This window comes from Saimiri boliviensis, chromosome 14, assembly GCF_048565385.1.
Source record: "Saimiri boliviensis isolate mSaiBol1 chromosome 14, mSaiBol1.pri, whole genome shotgun sequence".
In the NCBI taxonomy this organism is placed as follows: Eukaryota; Metazoa; Chordata; class Mammalia; order Primates; family Cebidae; genus Saimiri; species Saimiri boliviensis.
In genome coordinates, this window is record NC_133462.1 from 9,131,838 (window position 1) to 9,150,511 (window position 18,674).

At 50.5% G+C, this 18,674-nt stretch overlaps 1 protein-coding gene across 1 annotated transcript; it reads left to right on the forward strand.

Moving 5' to 3' along the window:
* The first annotated feature begins 1,524 nt into the window (after nt 1-1,524).
* On the forward strand, nt 1,525-16,078 carry TULP2 (TUB like protein 2). The gene is given in 12 exon segments (XM_039466870.2): nt 1,525-1,556; nt 1,968-2,019; nt 2,832-2,967; nt 4,136-4,273; nt 4,476-4,640; nt 7,239-7,360; nt 8,636-8,947; nt 10,932-11,044; nt 12,845-12,959; nt 13,039-13,137; nt 14,917-15,088; nt 15,925-16,078. Coding segments are annotated over 12 exon segments (1,590 nt in total). The 3' UTR covers nt 16,059-16,078.
* The last annotated feature ends 2,596 nt before the right edge of the window (nt 16,079-18,674 follow it).

Consider the following 18,674-nt stretch of genomic DNA (forward strand, 5'->3'; position numbering starts at 1 on the left):
CACTTTGGTAGGCCGAGGCAGGGGGATCACCCCCGCCACGGGGAGAAGGGTTCAAGACCAGCTTGGCCAACATGATGTAACCCCGTCTCTACTAAAAATACAAAAGTTAGCTGGGCGTGGTGGCGCATGCCTGTAACACCAGCTACTAGGGAGGCTGAGGCAGAAGATTCGCTTGAACGCGGGAGGCGGAAGTTGCAGTGGGCCAAGATCACACCACTGCACTTCAGCCTGGGCGATGTCTCCCTGTGTTGCTGGTCTGGATCTCCTGGGCTCAAGCAATTTTCCCCCCCGCCTCTCTGCCTCCCAAAATGTTGGGATTACAGGCGTGAGCCACTGCACCCAGCCTTTTATAAGTTTCTTATAAGCGATATGTGTATAGTGAGGCCATGAGGTCTCTGTCTCTTTAAGGAACATCCACACATCATTCGTGTTCAGAACCCCCGGGTCAGGGTTGCCTGGCTGCATCGGTGACCGAGCTCATTACTTTGTTGGAAGTGGAGAGTGGAGAGTCAGAAGGGAGTCGACCAGATCAGGTCCTAGGGGGAATCCTCGAATCCTCCCTCTCTCTGAGTCCTTTTTCTTCTCCTCCCTACTTCCAAGATATCCCGGGATTAGGTTCCCAGCTTCCAAAGAGAGGATCAGGTATGTTTAGAGGTATGCCAAAGAGGCAAGGTACCGCGACGTCAGTGTGAGCAGCCTCTCCAGGCATCTGTTGGGGGAGAACGAGTCTCTGGGATCCCAAGCAGGTGGATGGTGGAGTTCTAGACTACCAGGGGCTGGGTGTTTGAGGCACACATTCCTTAGTGCCGATGCTGGGTGCTGGAGAGTTAGCTATTTGGGAAGAGAGAAGAGAACTTGTGGACCCCTGTGGGCACCTGGAAACAGGCAACTGGATCCCGACAGGAGTGGGTGTCGGGATTCCGGCTTCCTGGGTCCAGGAGTAAATTTAAAGGTAAGGATCAGGCCGAGCGCGGTGGCTTGCGCCTGTAATACCAACACTTTGGGAGGCCGAGGCGGGCAGATCACGAGGTCAGGAGATCAAGACCATCCTGGCTGATATGGTGAAACCCCATCTCTACTAAAAATACAAAAATTAGGTGGGCATTGTGGCACCTGCCTATAATCCCAAGGGACTCCGGAGGCTGAGGCAGGAGTATCGCTTGAACCAGAGAGTCAGAGGTTGCAGTGAGCAAGATCGCGCCACTGCACTCCAGCCTGGCAACAGAGTAAGACTCCAACTAAAAAAAAAAAAAAAAAAAAAAAAAAAAAAAAAAATTAGCCAGGCCTGGTAGTGCACACCTGTAGTCCCAGCTACCCCGGAGGTTGAGGCAGAAGAATTGCTTGAACCCAGGAGGTGGAGGCTGCAGTGGCCCGAGATGGTGCCTCTACACTGCAGCCTGGGCAATGGAGGGAGACTCAGCCATCTCAATAAATAAATAAAGTTAGCTAAGGATTCAGTGTTGGTGGGCAGGATCCATTGGGATGTTGGTTCTGATCCTGACTCCTCATTCTTGCTTCTGCAGAATGTCTCAGGAAAATGACACTTGGAGGAGAGAGTGAGTAGGGAAACAGTCCCCAACCCCAGCACTCAGCTCTGGGCTCATAACCATGTTTGCAGGTTCAGTACCATCAGCCTTGCAGGAAGGGGCCGGGGACCTGGACTCCTGTGTCCTAAAGGGAGGGGGCTAGGGTGCAGACTTCTGGGTCTGAAAGAGAAGGGGTTGGGGACCCCAGACTCCTGAGTCCTGAGACAGGAGGGGCCTGGGATCTCTGGGTCCTGTCTTCTGAGGGCCAATGCCAGGAGAAAGGGCTCCAAAACTGATAGAGGAGGCTCAGATTCTGCACCTTCTGTGACCTCACCAGGGCCCAGAACCCCAGCTGGGCAAGGGGCAGGTTGGGGGAGGGAGGGGCTCTTGAGCAACTGAGGTTCCCTGTGAACTGTCACCATGAGCCTGCGTCTCTCTCAGCATCCTGCGGCATGAGCTGGCTGCTGTGAGGCTGCAGAAGCTGGAACAGCAGGTATTGTGTCCAGGAATCTCACCACTCCCACTCTTCCACTCTCCAGGGGCCCCTCCACCAGATCCCCGCCCGTATTGCCTGTCTCTCATCCTGGAGTTTTCCCATTGAGAAATGAGAAAATAGCAATTTGGGGCCCAGGGCGGTGGCTTACGGCTGTAATCACAGCACTTTGGGAGCCCGAGGTGTGCGGATCAGTTGATGTCAAGAGTTCGAGACCAGCCTGGCCAACATTGAGAAACCCTGTCTCTCTCTACTAATAATACAAAAAAAAAAAAAAAAAATTAGCCTGGTGTGGTGGCGGCTGCCGGTAACCCCAGCTACTCGGGAGGCTGAGGGAGGAGATGTAATCTCAGCTACTCCCGAGGCTGAGGGAGGAGTTTGAACTTGGGAGGTGGAAGCTGCAGTGAGCAGAGATCGCGGCACTGCACTCCAGCCTGGGCGACAGAATGAGACTCTGTCTCAAATTAAAACAAAACAAAACAAAAAAACGAAAGATAGAAAAGAAAATAGGAATTAGGGATCCTAAAGAAGCAAACAAACCCTTGTGATTAATTTCTAAGGACAGTTCTTCTAGAGGGCAGGAGTCCTGGGTCCTGGGGGAGGAGGGGCAGCGTGCCAGGACTCGGATCTCAGTCCAAGCGGGGAGTGAGGGAGCAGCAGATGACGGGCTGAAGACCTGGACACCCGGGCCCCAGTGGAGGAAGGGGTTCACTAACTCTCGCGCCGATGCGAGCCCTTGCCCCAGGCCCCACCTCACTCCAGTCTTCCCATCTGGTCCCGGATCTCGACGCCCACCTCTCGCATTTCCCCAGCAGCGGCTGTTTGAAAAGAAGCAGCGACAGCAGCGACAGAAGCGCCAGGAGCTCCTTATGATTCGGGCCAATCCTGATGCTTCCCTGCGGCATTGTCGCCCGTGTCTGCGGGAAGAACGCCTTTTAGGTGACAGAGGTGACCAAAGGCTCCTAGGGCTCCGCCTAGGGGCGTTCGTCTGGAGGGGAAGGGCCTGTGGGAGTCCGTGGGCGGGACCTAGTGGAAGAAGGGTGGAGCCTAGTGGAGAGGGGTGGGCCTTGATCCAGCAGAGCTTTAGAACAGGGATTGCGGCGGCCCCGCGGCAGGGCCTGTGAGGGAGGGGTTCGGGGCGGGGCTAGAGAGCGCAGGGGCGGGGCATGGCCGGTGAACGGGGCAAGAGAATGTGATGATTGGGCTTGGCAGAGCTCGGGGGTGGAGCCTGTCGGAGCCGGGACCCCACCCCCCACCCCAACCAAGGTGTTGCGGGGGCGGGGCCTAGGGGTTCCGGGGTGGGGCGTGGTCTCATTGCAAGAGCCGGGCACGAGATCGTTATTCACCTGCGGAGTCCGCAACAATCCAGCGGCAGGGCTGTGCTTGTTTGAGCCTTAGGATGCAGTTTGAGATCTGGGTGAGTCTCAGGGTTTGGGTGGTCCGCGAATCGGGGGTGACTTTTTTTTTTTTTTTTTTTTGAGACGGAGTTTAGCTCTTGTTACCCAGGGTGGAGTGCAATGGTGCGATCTCGGCTCACAGCAACCTCTGCCTCCTGGGTTCAGGCGATTCTCCTGCCTCAGCCTCCTGAGTAGCTGAGATTACAGGCACACGCCGCCATGCCCAGCTAATTTTTTTTTTTTGTATTTTTAGTAGCGACGGGGTTTCACCATGTTGACCAAGATGGTCTCGATCTCTTGACCTCGTGATCCACCCGCCTCGGCCTCCCAAAGTGCCGGGATTACAGGCTTGAGCCACCGCGCCCGGCCCTCTTTTTCTTTTTGAGACGGAGTTTCACTCTCGTTGTCCAGGCTGGAGTGCAATGGCGCGATGTCGGCTCACTGCAACCTCTGCCTCCCAGGTTCAAGCGATTCTCGTGCCTCATCCTGCCAACTAGCTGGGATTACAGGCATGCGCCAACACGCCCAGTTAATTTTGTATTTTCAGTAGAGACAAGGTTTCACCATGTTGGTCAGGCTGGTCTCGAACTCCCCACCTCAGGTGATCCGCCCGCCTCGGCCTCCCGAAGTGCTGGGATTACAGACGTGAGCCACTTGGATCTTGGCTGAGGACTGGAATTTGTAGATCATTTTTGTGGGTTCGCTGCACCTTCACTCAGGCCTTGGGAACCCTTTCTTGTGGAAGAATTTGTCAGAGGCACACCTGCTCTCTGGCATCCACAGTGCCATGGGCACTGTGAGCCGTGGTGGAGACAGCAGCGGCCAGAGCGGCCCGCTGACACCATGGACAGAAGCAGGTATTCGCGAGCTCTTGGACCGCCTAGACCCCAGAACTTCGCCCCACTGGAACCCAGGAGTCTGGGGCCTCACTCTATCTGTCCAAAGCACTCAGGAGCTCTGGACCGCACCCCTTCCTTCCTCATACCAAGGAGTTCAGGTCCTGAGTCGCCGCCTTCTCCAGCACGCAGGGATCCAAGCCTCCCCTCCTTCCTTACTCAGTGTTCTAGAATCTTGGTCTCCAATCCCCTTCCTTATTCTTGCTCCCAGACAGTTCCGATTCAGAATTGGAGGAAGTCTCCTTGGAGAATGGTTCCATCTCTCCCCTACTTTTTATACCGACTCCAAGAATCCCACAAAGGTGTTGGCAACCCGGTCAACGTCCTGGTAATTTAGGGGACATTGGGGTGAAACGTGAGATCCCTTGGTTCATGCAGCAAATCTCCCCCTTTCTTAGGTAGCAGCTTCATTGAGGTATAATTCACATACCATACAAGTCACCCATTTAATGTTTTCAATTCCGGCGGGGCGCGGTGACTCAGACTGTAATCTTCGCACTTTGGGAGACCAAGGTGGGTGGATCATGAGGTCAGGAGTTCGAGATCAGCCTGACCAACATGGTGAAACCCCGTCTCTACTAAAAATACAAAAAATAGTTGAGAGTGGTGGCACGTGCCCGTAGTCCTAGCTACTTGGGAGGCTGAGGCAGGAGAATTGCTTGAACCCGGGAGGCAGAGGTTGCAGTGAGCCGAGATTGCACCACTGCACTCCAGCCTGAAGACAGAGTGAGACTCCGTCTCAAAATAAATAAATAAAGTTTTCAATTCCATGGTTTCTAGTATATGGTCGCCAGGGGATTGGTTCCGGGAACCCCACAGATACCAAGATCCCCAGAGGACCAAGTCCCTTATATAAAATGGAGTAAAATTTGTATATAAACTATGAATATCCTCCCATATACTGTAAGTCATCTCTAGATAACTTATAATGCCTAATACAGTATAAATGCAGTGTAAATAGCTTTTTGGTTTCTTTTTCAGAGGGAGTCTCACTTTGTTCCCCAGGCTGGAGTGTACTGGCACTATCTCAGCTCACTGTAACCTCCACCTCCTGGGTTCAGGAGATTCTCCTGCCTCGGCCTCCCGAGTAGCTGGGACTACAGAAGCACACCACCACACCCGGCTAATTTTTGTATTTTTAGTAGAGACGGGGATTCACCATGCTGGTCTTGAACTCCTGATCTCAAAAATTAGCTGGGCATGGTGACATGCGCCTGTAATCTCGCCTGCTGGTGAGGCTGAGGTGGCAGACATTGAACCCGGGAGGCAGAGGTTGCAGTGAGCTGAGATTAGGCCACTGCACTCCAGCCTGAACAACAGAGCAAGACTTCATCTCAAAAAAAAAAAAAAAAAAAAAAAAAAGAAGAAGAAGAAGAAAAGAAATGGTGCATCAGTTAAGAGTCACCCTCTTCCATTTTCCCAGCCCTTGGCAACCACCAATCTACATTGTCTTCTTAGATTTGGCTATTCTGTACATTTCACACAAATGGAATAATAACACTGTGTGGCTTCTTTCCTTAATTTTATTTTTTCTTTTTCTTTGAGATGGCATGTCTCTATGTTGCCTAGCTGGTCTTGAACTCCTGGGCTCAAGTGATCCTCCCACCTTGGCCCCCCAAAGTGCTGGAATTACAGGTGTGAGCCACCATGTATCTTCGTTCACCTCATTCACCTATATGTGTTTTGTTTTGTTTTGTTTTGAGACGGAGTCTCACTCTGTCACTCAGGCCAGAGTGCAGTGGTGTGATCTCGGCTCACTGCAACCTCTGCCTCCTGGGTTCAAGCAATTCTCCTGCCTCAGCCTCCCAAGTAGCTGGAACTACAAGCATGCCACCATGCCCTGCTAATTTTTCTATTTTTAGTAGAGAAGGGTTTTACTATGTTGGCCAGGCTGGTCTTGAACTCCTGACCTCATGATCCATGCACCTTGGCCTCCCAAAGTGCTGGGATTACAGGTGTGAGCCACTGACCCCAGCCCAACTAACAAATTTTTTGGGGATGAGCTTTTTTTTTTTTGAGACAGAGTTTTGCTGTTTTGCCCCAGCTGGAGTGAAGTGGTGCAATCTCAGCTCACTGCACCTTTTGAACCCTCCCTGGGTTCAATCTCCTGCCTCGGCCTCCCAAGTAGCTGGGATTACAGGTGCCCGCCACCACGCCTGGCTATCACCTAAAAAAATTTTTTTTTTTTTTTTTTTTTGAGATGGAGTTTCGCTCTTGTTACCCAGGCTGGAGTGCAATGGCACGATCTTGGCTCACCGCAACCTCCACCTCCTGGGTTCAGGCGATTCTCCTGCCCCAGCCTCCTGAGTAGCTGGGATTACAGGCACGCACCACCATGCCCAGCTAATTTTTTTTGTATTTTTAGTAGAGACGGGGTTTCACCATGTTGGCCAGGATGGTCTCGATCTCTTGACCTTGTGATCCACCCGCCTCGGCCTCCCAAGGTGCTGGGATTACAGGCGTGAGCCACCACGTCTGGCCCTCACCTAACAAATTTTTAAGATTCATCCATGTGATAGTATTATCGCTACTTCATTCCTTTTATTTCCTTATAATATTCCATTGTAGTAACATTTTTTTTTATTCTCATGAGACAGCCAATGATTTCAATGACCGAACTCTTATCACCCCAAACTCCATTCCCCCATCTTAGCTTTTCAGTCTCTGATGCTTTGTCTGAGACAAAGAAAAGGGAAGACCCTAACCCCTCCCTGTCCTTAGACCCAGGGTAGTCAGAAACTCAGGCCCTCGTAGACTTCCATGCACCTGGGGGAGGAGGAGAATGTTGCAAGTGAGGTCTCTGAGTAATGAGTAGGGGCTGAGAACCCAGGAGTTCTGGCCTTCTCTAGCTAGCACTGATGATGTTGTCCCGCACTCCTGGAACCCAGATGTCCTGAGCTTAGTCCCGGCTTCTTCCATCCTTTAGGGACCTGTGCAGAGGGTGAGAGTGAATCCCAGGATGTCGGAGATGCATACAAAGCACCCAAAATGGGACCAAGCCCTGGAATGGATGGTGACCGGGGACATGAAAACTTGGCCTTTCGAAAGGTGGGAAGAGGCACAGCCCCTCAGGATGTAGGAAGAGGAGGGCTAGCCTCAGACCTCCGGGGAGGGCGGAACTAAAATTCTGCCGCCCAATCAGACAATCAGAAGCTCTTTTTTCTGGTGGTGATTAATCTAGCAGAGACGTGTGTGTGTGTGTGTGTGTGCGCGCACACACACCATTCATCAAATTAGAGGATTTGACTTGATATGAGCATGGCTATTAAAATACAGTCCATGAGGCCAGGCACGGTGGTTCACGGCTGTAATCCCAGCACTTTGGGAGGCCGAGGCGGGCAGATCACGAGGTCAGGATATCGAGACCATCCTGGCCAACATGGTGAAACCCTGTCTCTACTAAAAATACAAAAATTAGCTGGGTGTGGTGGCATGCGCCTGTGGTCCTAGCTACTTGGGAGGCTAGGCAGAAGAATTGCTTGAACCCAGGAGGTGGAGGTTGCACTGAGCTGAGACTGCATCACTCCAGCCTGGCAACAGAGCAAGACTCCGTCTTAAAAAAAAAAAAAAAAAAACAAAAAACAAAAAAACAGTCCATGGCACGGTGGCTCACGCCTGTAATCCCAGCACTTTGGGAAGCCAAGGCAGGCCAATCACCTGAGGTCAGGAGTTCGAGACCAGCTTGGCCAACTTGGTGAAGCCTCGTCTCTACTAAAAATACAAAAATTAGCCGGGTATGGCAGCACGAGCCTGTAATCCCAGCTACTTGGGAGGCTGAGGCAGCAGAATTGCTTGAACCTGGGAGGCGGAGGTTGCAGTGAGCTGAGATTACACCACTGCAATCCACCCCGGGCGACAGAGACTCCATCTAAAAAAAATAATAAAATAAAATAAAGAGAGAAAGAGAGAGAGGGAGAGAAAGAAGGAAAGAAAAGTAAAGAGAGAAATAAAAGAAAGAAAAACAAAAGGGCCAATTGGCAGTCACTTTGGTGTTGGTGAAAGTGCAGTATGGTTTCTCTTGGGGGAAGATCTGGCCTGCATTATATTATCTAGATGAAACCAACAGCGTTTAATGAAACGGGCCGTGCTTTCAAAGGAATTCTGCAATCAGCAGGTGCAGTGGGTGTGGTTGCCGAGGAAAGTCAATCGACTGGCCAATTAATATTGGAGGGTGTGGCTGGGTGGGCTGGCTGAGCTGTTTGACCAATAAGCAGGAAACATGGGCGGGAGGGGGCGGGACCGTGGGGCTGGGATGGCCAATGAGTAGTGATCAAGGCTGCGGGCGCGGTTGTTCCTCGACTTTGAATTTGGTGCCCGGGGTAGGAAGAAGACTTGGAAAAGAAGATAGAGGCATCGGAATCTACAAGGACGAATTTCTCAGCAGCGATCGACAAAGAGTTGTCCAAGGCCCTTGAAGGCGAGGGCGGCACAGGCGGCGACCATATGAATTGCGAAGCCTCCTTTACAATTAGCTTCCCCTGCCCTCTGCTAGGCGAGGATAAGAAAGCCTACGTGCTGCGGCCTGTGCTCCAGGGCATCAGAATGCAGTGTTACATCAACCGTGACAACCACGGCGTGGACAAGGGCTTGTTCCCCCTCTACTACCTCTACCTGGAGAACCCCAACGGGCTGAAAGTGCAGTCAGCTGGCCCAGCAGCCTTGGGAGTAAGCCCCACCTCCCAGGGGAAATCCCACTCCTTTATGAGTTAGGTCAAGATCAGCCTAGACAACATGGCAAAACCTAGTCTCCACAAAAAAATCCACATATTGGCCAGGCATGGTGCTATGCACCTGTAGTTCAAGCTGCTAGGGAGGCTGAGGTGAGAGGACTCCTTGAGTCTGGGAGTTCAAGGCTGCAGTGAGACGTGATTGCGACATGCACTCCAGCCTGGGCAACAGAGACTCTGTGTCAAAAAAAAAAAAAAAAAAAAAAAAAAATCCGGGCTCGGTGGCTCACGCTTGCAATCCCAGCGCTTTGGGAGGCCACGGCAGGCAAATCACCTTGGCTCAGGAGTTCAAGACCAGACTGACCAACATGGGAAAACCCAGTCTGTACTAAAAATACAAAAAAAAAAAAAAAAAAAAAAAAAAAAAAAAAAAAAAAAATTAGCCAGGCCTGGTAGTTCGTGCCTGTAATCCCAGCTACATGAGAGGCTGAGGCAGAAGAATCTCTTGAACCCGGGAGGCAGAGGTTGGAGTGAGCCGAGATCGCTCCATTGCACTCCAGCCTGGACAACAAGAGCGAAACTCTATCTCAAAAAAAAAAAAAGAAAAGAAAAAGAGCCGGGCGTGGTGGCTCACGCCTGTAATCCCAGCACTTTGGGAGGCCAAGGTGAGTGGATCACCTGAGGTCAGGAGTTCAAGACCACCCTGGCCAACATGGTGAAACCCCATCTTGAAAAAAAATAAATAAATAAAAAAGAAAATTAAAAAATAAATAAAGAAAAAAAGAAAGGCCAGGCATGGTGGTTCACGCCTGTAATCTCAGCGTTTTGGAGGCCAAGGCTGGCAGATCGTTTGAGCTGACAAGTTCGAGATCAGCCTGGGCAGCATGGTGAAACCCTGCCTTTAGAATACAAAATACAAAAAACCAAAAAAATTAGCTGGGCGTGGTAGTGCCCACCTGTAGTCCCAGCTACTTGGGAGGCTGAGGTGGGAGTATGGCTTGAGTCCAGGAGGCAGAGATTGTGCCAGACCTTGTGTCAAAAAAAAAAGTCTGGACCCTCACTGAGCCCTCTTTGCTATCAGCTATCAGGCCTCACCCTATCCTGAGATAAGTCCTGCCCTTGGCAACCAGGCCCCTCCCCTCAAGGATTTTCCTATGGAGATTCAAGCCACACCCCTCTCAATCTGGCCTTTACCCTCTAAATATGGATTCCTCTCCTCTGGGTATCCTCTCTCCCCATAGAAAGAGGTTTTTTTCCCCCTACTCAGAGCCAAACTCATTTTTCCCAGATGAAACGCCTACCAAAGTCCTGCTGCAATATTGCAAGGAAGGGTGTTCCCCATTCTCCAAAGTCAGACCCCTCCGGGGCTCAGCTTCAACCCTGGACTCACAGGCAGAGGGAATGAGGGAGAGATGTTAAGACAGTGAAGCTTCCATTCAGGACTCAGCTGATGTCTTCCCTCAGTGAGAACCACATTGCCCAGTAAGTCTTGAGAAGCCTGTTGTGCCATCACTGGCTCCTCCATCATGGGACATGGCGTTTCCTTGTCTTTGGACCCCTGGCTCTAGCCAGCTAACAGAAGTCCCTTTTTTTTTTTTTTTTTTTTTTTAATTTTTGTTTTGAGACAGAGTCTCGCTCTGGCACTCAGGCTGGAGTGGCTCGATCTCGGCTCACTGCAACCTCTGCCCCTGTGTTCAAGTAGTTCTCCTGCCTCAGCCTCCCTACTAGCTGGGATTACAGGCACACACTACCATGCTCGGCTATTTTTTTTTTTTTTTTTTTTTTTTTTTTAGTAGAGACAGGGTTTCACCGTGTTGGCCAGGCTGGTCTTGAACTCCTGACCTCAAGTGATCTGCCCACCTCAGCCTCCCAAAGTGCTGAGATTACAGGCGTGAGCCACTATGCCTGGCCTCCAGAAGTCCATTCTAATGGGCCATTCCTCTCATCCATAGCACTTCCTCCTGGCTGGGCGAAAGAGGAGAAGGAGCATAACTTCTAATTACCTCATCTCCCTGGATCCCGCAGACCTATCCCGGGATGGGGACAACTTTGTGGGCAAAGTCAGGTGGGCAGAGCTCTGACATGTCATGAGAAGCAGGTGGCAGAGAGCTTGGGGACAGGGGGACTCCATTTTCCAACAGGACACAGAGCACACTTTCCATCTGCTCAGGGACCAGAAGAACTGAATGTTTTGGAACACAGGCTGACGTTTAAGGCATTTGACTTCTTGAGAGGCAAGGGACTGAGACTCCCAACTTTCTGTGAGAGAAGAGGCCTGGAAGGTGTGAGTTCTTGCATCCAAAAGGGAAGAGAGAGGCCAAGGCGCGGTGGCTCCCATCTGTAATCCCAGCAGATTGGGAGGCTGAGGTGGGCGAATCACTTGAGGTCAGGAGCTTGAGATCAGCCTGGCCAACATGGTGAAACGCTGTTTCTACTAAAAATGCAAAAATTAGCTGGGCATAGTGGCGGGAGCCTATAATTGCAGCTGATGCAGGAGAATCACTTGAACCCAGGAGGCAGAAGTTCCGTAAGCAGAGATGGAGAGATTGCACTCCAGCCTGGCCGACACGACAAACAAACAAACAAACAAACAAACAAAACAGGGTTCTTAAAGAGACCTTTAAATAAAATAGGGAGGCTGAATAAAATACATGGCTCACCCAAGAAATGGAGGAGCTGGGACCACGGATGCTGGGAACATGATTGTTTCATTTACTTAATTTTTTTTGTGGGGGGGAATGGAGTTTCGCTTTTGTTGCCCAGGCTGGAGTGCAACTGTGCGATCTTGGCTCACTGCAACCTCCACCTCCCGGATTCAAGTGATTCTCTGCCCTCAGCCTCCTGAGTAGCTGGGATTACAGGCGTGTGCCACCACGCCCAGCTAATTTTGTAATTTTTTTTTTTTTTTTTTGAGACGGAGTTTCGCTCTTGTTACCCAGGCTGGAGTGCAATGGTGGGATCTTGGCTCACCGCAACCTCTGCCTCCTGGGTTCAGGCAATTCTCCTGCTTCAGCCTCCTGAGTAGCTGGGATTACAGGCACGCACCACCATGCCCAGCTATTTTGTACTTTTAGTAGAGACAGGGTTTCACCATGTTGGTCAGGCTGGTCTCCCGACCTCAGGTGATGCACCCGCCTCGGCCTCCCAAAGTGCTGGGATTACAGGTGTGAGCCACCTTGCCTGGCCTCATTTATTTATTCCTTTTTACTTATTTATGTATTTATTTAGATACAGGGTTTCATTCTGTCACCCAGGCTGGAGTGCAGTGGCATGATCATAGCTCATTGCTGCCCCGACTTCTCAGGCTCAGGTGATTCTCCCACCACAGCCTCTAGAGGAGCTGGGACCACAGGTGCAAATGGCCACACCCCGCTAATTTTTCTATTTTTTGCGGAGATGGAGTTTTGCCCTGCTGCCCGGGTTCAAGCTATCCTCCTGCCTCTGCCTCCCAATTCTTTTTTTTTTTTTTTTTTTTTTGAGACAGTCTTATTGTCTTCCAGGCTGGAGTACAATGGCGAGATCTTGGCTCACCGCAACCTCCACCTCTGGGTTCAAGTGATTCTTCTGCCTCAGCTTCCTCAGTAGCTGGGATTACAGGCACCTGCCACGATATCCGGCTAATTTTTTGTATATTTAGTAGAGACAGGGTTTCACCATGTTGACCAGGCTGGTCTTGAACTCCTGACCTCAGGTGATCTGCCCTCCTCGGCCTCCCAAAGTGCTGGGATTACAGGTGTGAACCACTGTGCCTGGCCTAGAACAGGATTCTTAGACATTCGAACATAGGCTTTGACCTGGGAATTGCAGGGAAGTCAATGTGATGAGTGACACTATTTTAATTCTATCCATTCCCTTCCTGGAGCAGATCCAATGCCTTGGGCACCAAGTTCACCATCTTTGACAACGGGGTGAATCCTGACCGGGAGCATTTAATCAGGGATACTGCCCGGATCAGACGGGAGCTGGGGGCTGTGTGTTACGTGAGTGTCCTGGGTACAAAAGAAAGGGGTAGGATGGTAGGAAGAAGGAACCAGGCCAACTGGGATATAATATATCCAGGAGACCAACGCCTTGGGATTCCTGGGACCTCGGGAAATGACTGTGGTTCTCCCGGAAATTGACAGCCAGAACCAGATCATCAGTATCCAGCCACTAACAGTGAGTATCCAACGTTGGGAATCTCTGGGTCAATGGAGGAGAAGGGGCTGGGGCAGGTTCTGCTAGATCCCAGAGGAGGAGGAAGAGGAGGCCAGTGGGTTGCTCTCTCATATGAAGGCTGAAGGACTTTCTTAGACTTCCGTGTCTCAGGGAGTAAAGACTCAAAACGTTTGCATCCAGAGAAAAAAGGATTCATGGTAGGTTAACAAACCTTTACCACAAAGGTGTCTGATTCAGACTCCATGAGTGGGTTCTTGGATCTCAGGCAAGAAAGAATCTGGGGCCAGTCCACAGATTCAAGTGAAAGCAAGTTTATTAGAGAAGAAACAAAAGAGGCCAGGCACGGTGGCTCACGCCTGTAATCCCAGCACTTTGGGAGGCAGAGGTGGACGGATCACCTGAAGTTGGAAGTTCAAGACCAGCCTTACAAACATGGAGAAACCCCATCTCTACTAAAAATACAAAATGAGCTGGCCATGTGGCACATTCCTGTAATCCCAACTACTCGGGAGGCTGAAGCAGGAGAATTGCTTGACCCTGGAGATGGAGGTTGTGGTGAGCTGAGATCGCGCCATTGCGCTCCAGCCTGGGCAACAAGAGCGAAACCCTGTCTAAAAAAAAAGAGACAGAAACAAAAGAATGGGTACTTCATAGGCAGAGCAGCCTTGTTGTTTGGTAATTTTTGTAGTTATTTCTTGATTATATGCTAAATAAGAGGTGGATTATTCATGAGTTTTCTGGGAAAAGGGTGGGCAATTCCTGGAACTGAGGGTTCCCCTCTGTTTTAGACTATATCTTTTTTTTTTGAGACGGAGTTTCACTCTGTCGCACAGGCTGGAGTGCAGTGGTACAATCTTGGCTCACTGCAACCTCTGCCTCCTGGGTTCAAGTGATTCTCATGCCTTGGCCTCTGGAGTAGCTGGGATTACAGGCACACACCCCCATGCTCCCTAATTTTTGTATTTTTAGTAGAGGAGGGGTTTCACCATGTTGCTCAGGCTGGTCTCAAACTCCTGACCTCAGATGATCCACCTGCCTCAGCCTCCCAAAGTGCTGGGATTACAGGTGTGAGCCACGGCACCCAGCCTATACAGGGTAACTTCTTGAGGTTGCCATGGTCTTTGTAAACTGTCATGGTGCTGGTGGGAATGTCTTTTAGCATGCTAATTTTTTTTTTTTTTTTTTAGACAGAGTTTCACTCTTATTGCCCAGGCTGGAGAGCAATGGTGTGATCTCAGCTCCCCAAAACCTGTTCCTCCTGGGTTCAAGTGATTCTCCTGCCTCGGCCTCTCGAGTTGCTGGGATTGCAGGCATGCACCACCACGCCTGGCTAAGTGTGTATTTTTAGAAAAGACCAGGTTTCTCCATGTTGGTCAGGCTGGTCTCGAACTCCTGACCTCAAGTGATCCACCCACCTTGGCCTCCCAAACTGCTGCGGTTATAGGCATGAGCCACCATGCCTGGCCTGAGCATCCTAATGTATTATAATTAGTATGATGAGCAGTGAGGATAACCAGGGTCACTTTCATCACCATCTTGGTTTTGGTGCATTTTGGCCAGCTTCTTTATTAGCTGTTTTATCAGCAGGGTTTTTATAACCTGTATCTTGTGACACCAGTCCTGTCAAACTCCTGTCTCATCCTGTGACTAAGAATGCCTACCCTCCTGGGAATGCAGCCCAGCAGGTTTCATTCTAATTTTACCCAGCCCCTGTTCAAAATGGAGTTGCTCTGGTTCTAAAACGTCTGACAAAACCACAGCCCCTTATTTACCTTCCAGGAACAGGAGTCGCTACTGAGTCGCATCCAACGTGGGGACAATCAAGGGTTGCTTGTGCTGCACAACAAAACCCCGTTGTGGAACCACAGGAACCGTGTCTTCGTGCTCGATTTCCATGGTCGAGTTACTATGACTTCAGTCAAGAACTTCCAGATCATGCATCCCAAAGACTGTGAGCTCCTGGAAACCAGTTTAGCTGGCCCTGGTGGGGTGAGGTTAGGGCGTGAATGGAAGAGAACTACATTTCCCATTACCACTTGAGCACTTTTCTAGGCAGGACAGATGCCATGCTATCGCAAAGCCTATTGGGAATTGTAATTTACACAGCCCTCAGGCTTTCTGGCTTAGTAAAGGCCCCCTCTCAGCCTCTTGAAAGTCTTAGTTCTTGGCCAGGTGTGGTAGCTCACGCCTGTAATCCCAGCACTTTGGGAGGCTGAGGTGGGTGGATCAGGAATTCGAGACCAGCCTGGCCAATAGAGTGAAACCCCCATCTCTACTAAAAATACAAAAATTAGTGGGTGTGCTGGCAGGCGCCTGTAATCCCAGCTGCTTGGGAGACTGAGGCAGGAGAATCGCTTCAACCCAGGAGATTGAGGTTGCAGTAAACCTCGATGGTGTCACTGTACTCCAGCCTGGGCAACAGAGCAAGACTCCATCTCAAAAAAAAAAAAAAAAGTCTCAGTTCTCGGCCGGGTGTGGTGGCTCATGCCTGTAATTCTAGCACTTTGGGAGGCTGAGGCAGGTGAATCACCTGCAGTTCAACACCAGCCTGGCCAATATGGTGAAACCCTGTTTCTACTAAAAATACAAAAATTAGCTGGGCGTGGTGGAATACGCCTGTAATCCCAGCTACTTGGGAGCCTGAGGCAGGAGAATTGCTTCAACCTGGGAGGCGGAGGTTGCAGTGAGCCAAGATTGTGCCACTGCACCCCAGCCTGGAGGTCTCAGTTCTCCAAGGTGGGAGATAAGAGGGTCTGGCTAAGGCTTCCTTCCTGATTTCCTTCTCAGCCGAACGTCTGGTGCTCCAGTTCGGCCGCGTGGCCCCAGACACATTCACCATGGACTTCTGCTTCCCGCTTAGCCCGCTCCAGGCCTTCGCCATATGCTTGTCCAGTTTCAGTGTGAAGCTGGTCATTGAGTAGCAAAATAAAATACCATATAAAATGCCATACCCTTACCAGCTGGTGTGCCTCTTCATTCGGAGGAATGGCCGCAACACGCCTTCTCTTGCACCACCTTGATAATAATGAACACTGGCTGGGCGCGATGGCTGACGCCCGTAATCCTAGCACTTTGGGAGGCAGAGGTGGGTGGGCAGATCACCTGAGGTCAGGAGTTGAAACCAGCCTGTTCAACATGATGAAACTCTGTCCCTTCTAAATGTACAAAACTTTGGGCTGGGCATGGTGGTTCACACCTGTAATCCCAGCACTTTGGGAGGCCAAGGCAGGTGGATCATGAGGTCAAGAGATTGAGACCATCCTGGCCAACATGGTGAAACCCCGTCTCTACTAAAAAAATACAAAAATCAGCTGGGCATGGTGGCGCGCACCTGTAGTCCCAGCTACTTGGGAGGCCTAGGCAGGAGAATTGCTTGAACCTGGGAGGCGAAGGTTGCAGTAAGCCAAGATTGCACCACTGCACTCCAGCCTGGCGCCTAGCGACAAAACAAGACTCTGTCTCAAAAAAAAAAAAAAAAAAAAAAGGCCGGGTGTGGTGGCTCACGCCTGTAATCCAAGCATTTTGGAGGCCAAGTTTGGGGGATCACCTGAGGTCGGGAGCTCAAGACCAGCCTGACCAACATGGTGAAACCCTGTCTTTAAAAAAAAAAAAAAAAAAAAAAGTAAAAAAATTAGCCAGGAGGCCGGGCACGGTGGCTCAAGCCTGTAATCCCAGCACTTTGGGAGGCCGAGGCAGGTGGATCACAAGGTCGAGAGATCAAGACCATCCTGGTCAACATGGTGAAACCCCATCTCTACTAAAGATACAAAAAATTAGCTGGGCATGGTGGCACGTGCCTGTAATCCCAGCTACTCAGGAGGCTGAGGCAGGAGAATTGCTTGAACCCAGGAGGCGGAGGTTGCGGTGAGCCGAGATCGCTCCATTGCACTCCAGCCTGGGTAACAAGAGCGAAACTCTGTCTCAAAAAATAAAAAAATAAATAAATAAATAAATAAATAAATAATTAGCCAGGAGTGGTGGTGGGCACCTGTAATCCCAGCTACTCAGGGGGCTGAGGCATGAGGAATGCTTGAACCTGAGAGGTGGAGGCTGCAGTAAGCTGACATCATGCCACTGCACTCCATCCTGGGACATAGAGAGAGACTCTGTCTTAAACAAACTAAAAAGCCTGGGCGTGGTGTCTCAGACCTGTAATCCCAGCACTTGGGAGGCAGAAGTGGGTGGGCAGATCACCTGAGGTCAGCTGTTGAAGACCAGACTGGCCAACACAGTGAAACCCCATTTCTATGAAAAATACAAAAATTAGCTGGGCATGGTGGCAGGTGCCTGTAATTCCAGCTACTCAGGAGGCTGAGGCAGGAGAATTGCTTAAATCTGAGAAGCAGAGATTGCAGTGAGCTGGGATTGCACCACTGCACTACAGCCGGGGCAAAAGAGTAACACTTTGTCTCAAAAAAGTAAATAAATAAATAAATATTAATAATCAACACTTACTAGCCACCCCTGAGAGTTCAGTTTAGTGAAAATGGGCTGAAAAGCAGCCTACTGTGTCCCAGGAGGTCACAGATGATCATGGGGGATGGGCCTTAAGCCCATCAAGAAAGGTAAAATCCTCAGAAAAACACACTGAGCCACGAGCCTGTTGGATCAGAGCACAGCAACTCTAAAAAAGTGATTTTCGCCGGGCGCGGTGGCTCAAGCCTGTAATCCCAGCACTTTGGGAGGCCGAGGCGGGTGGATCACAAGGTCGAAAGATCGAGACCATCCTGGTCAACATGGTGAAACCCTGTCTCTACTAAAAATACAATAAAACTAGCTGGGCATGGTGGCGCGTGCCTGTAATCCCAGCTACTTAGGAGGCTGAGGCAGGAGAATTGCCTGAGACCAGGAGGTGGAGGTTGCGGTGAGCCGAGATCGCGCCATTGCACTCCAGCCTGGGTAACAAGAGCGAAACTCCGTCTCAAAAAAAAAAAAAAAAAAAGTGATTTTCAGCTGGGTGTAGTTACTCATGACTGTAATCCCAGCACTTTGGAGGCCAAGGCGGGCGGATCACCTGAGGTCAGGAGTTGAAGACCAACCTGACCAACATGGTGAAACCCCGTATGAAAAAAAAAAAAGTCAGCATGGTGGCACATGCCTGTAATCTCAGATTCTCAGGTAGTTGAGGCACGAGAATTGCTTCAACCCGGGAGACGGAGGTTGCAGTGAGCTGAGATCATGGCACTGCACTCCAGCTTGGGCAACAGAATGAGACTCTGTCTCAAAAAAAAAAAAAAAAATTTTTTTTTTTCACACTACATCTGAAGAATCAGGAGCTGAGCAAGAGGGCTCAGGGTTGGGATCTTTAGGCAGCAGGCAGTGCTCATAAAAGGTGTTAAATGAGATGGAATTAGGCTTGGTTGTTTTGGGGAAATGAAAGGATTATGTGGCAGGAGTGTGGGAAACCAGTGGAGAGGGGCCGGGTGTAAGGCTGGACAGTTATCCCATTCTTGTTTCAACTGGACAGATTCTGTGAAGTCAGAGAAGATGAAATCCTTCTCCAAAAATTGTAACAGTGAGAAAATTGTAGCCGGGCA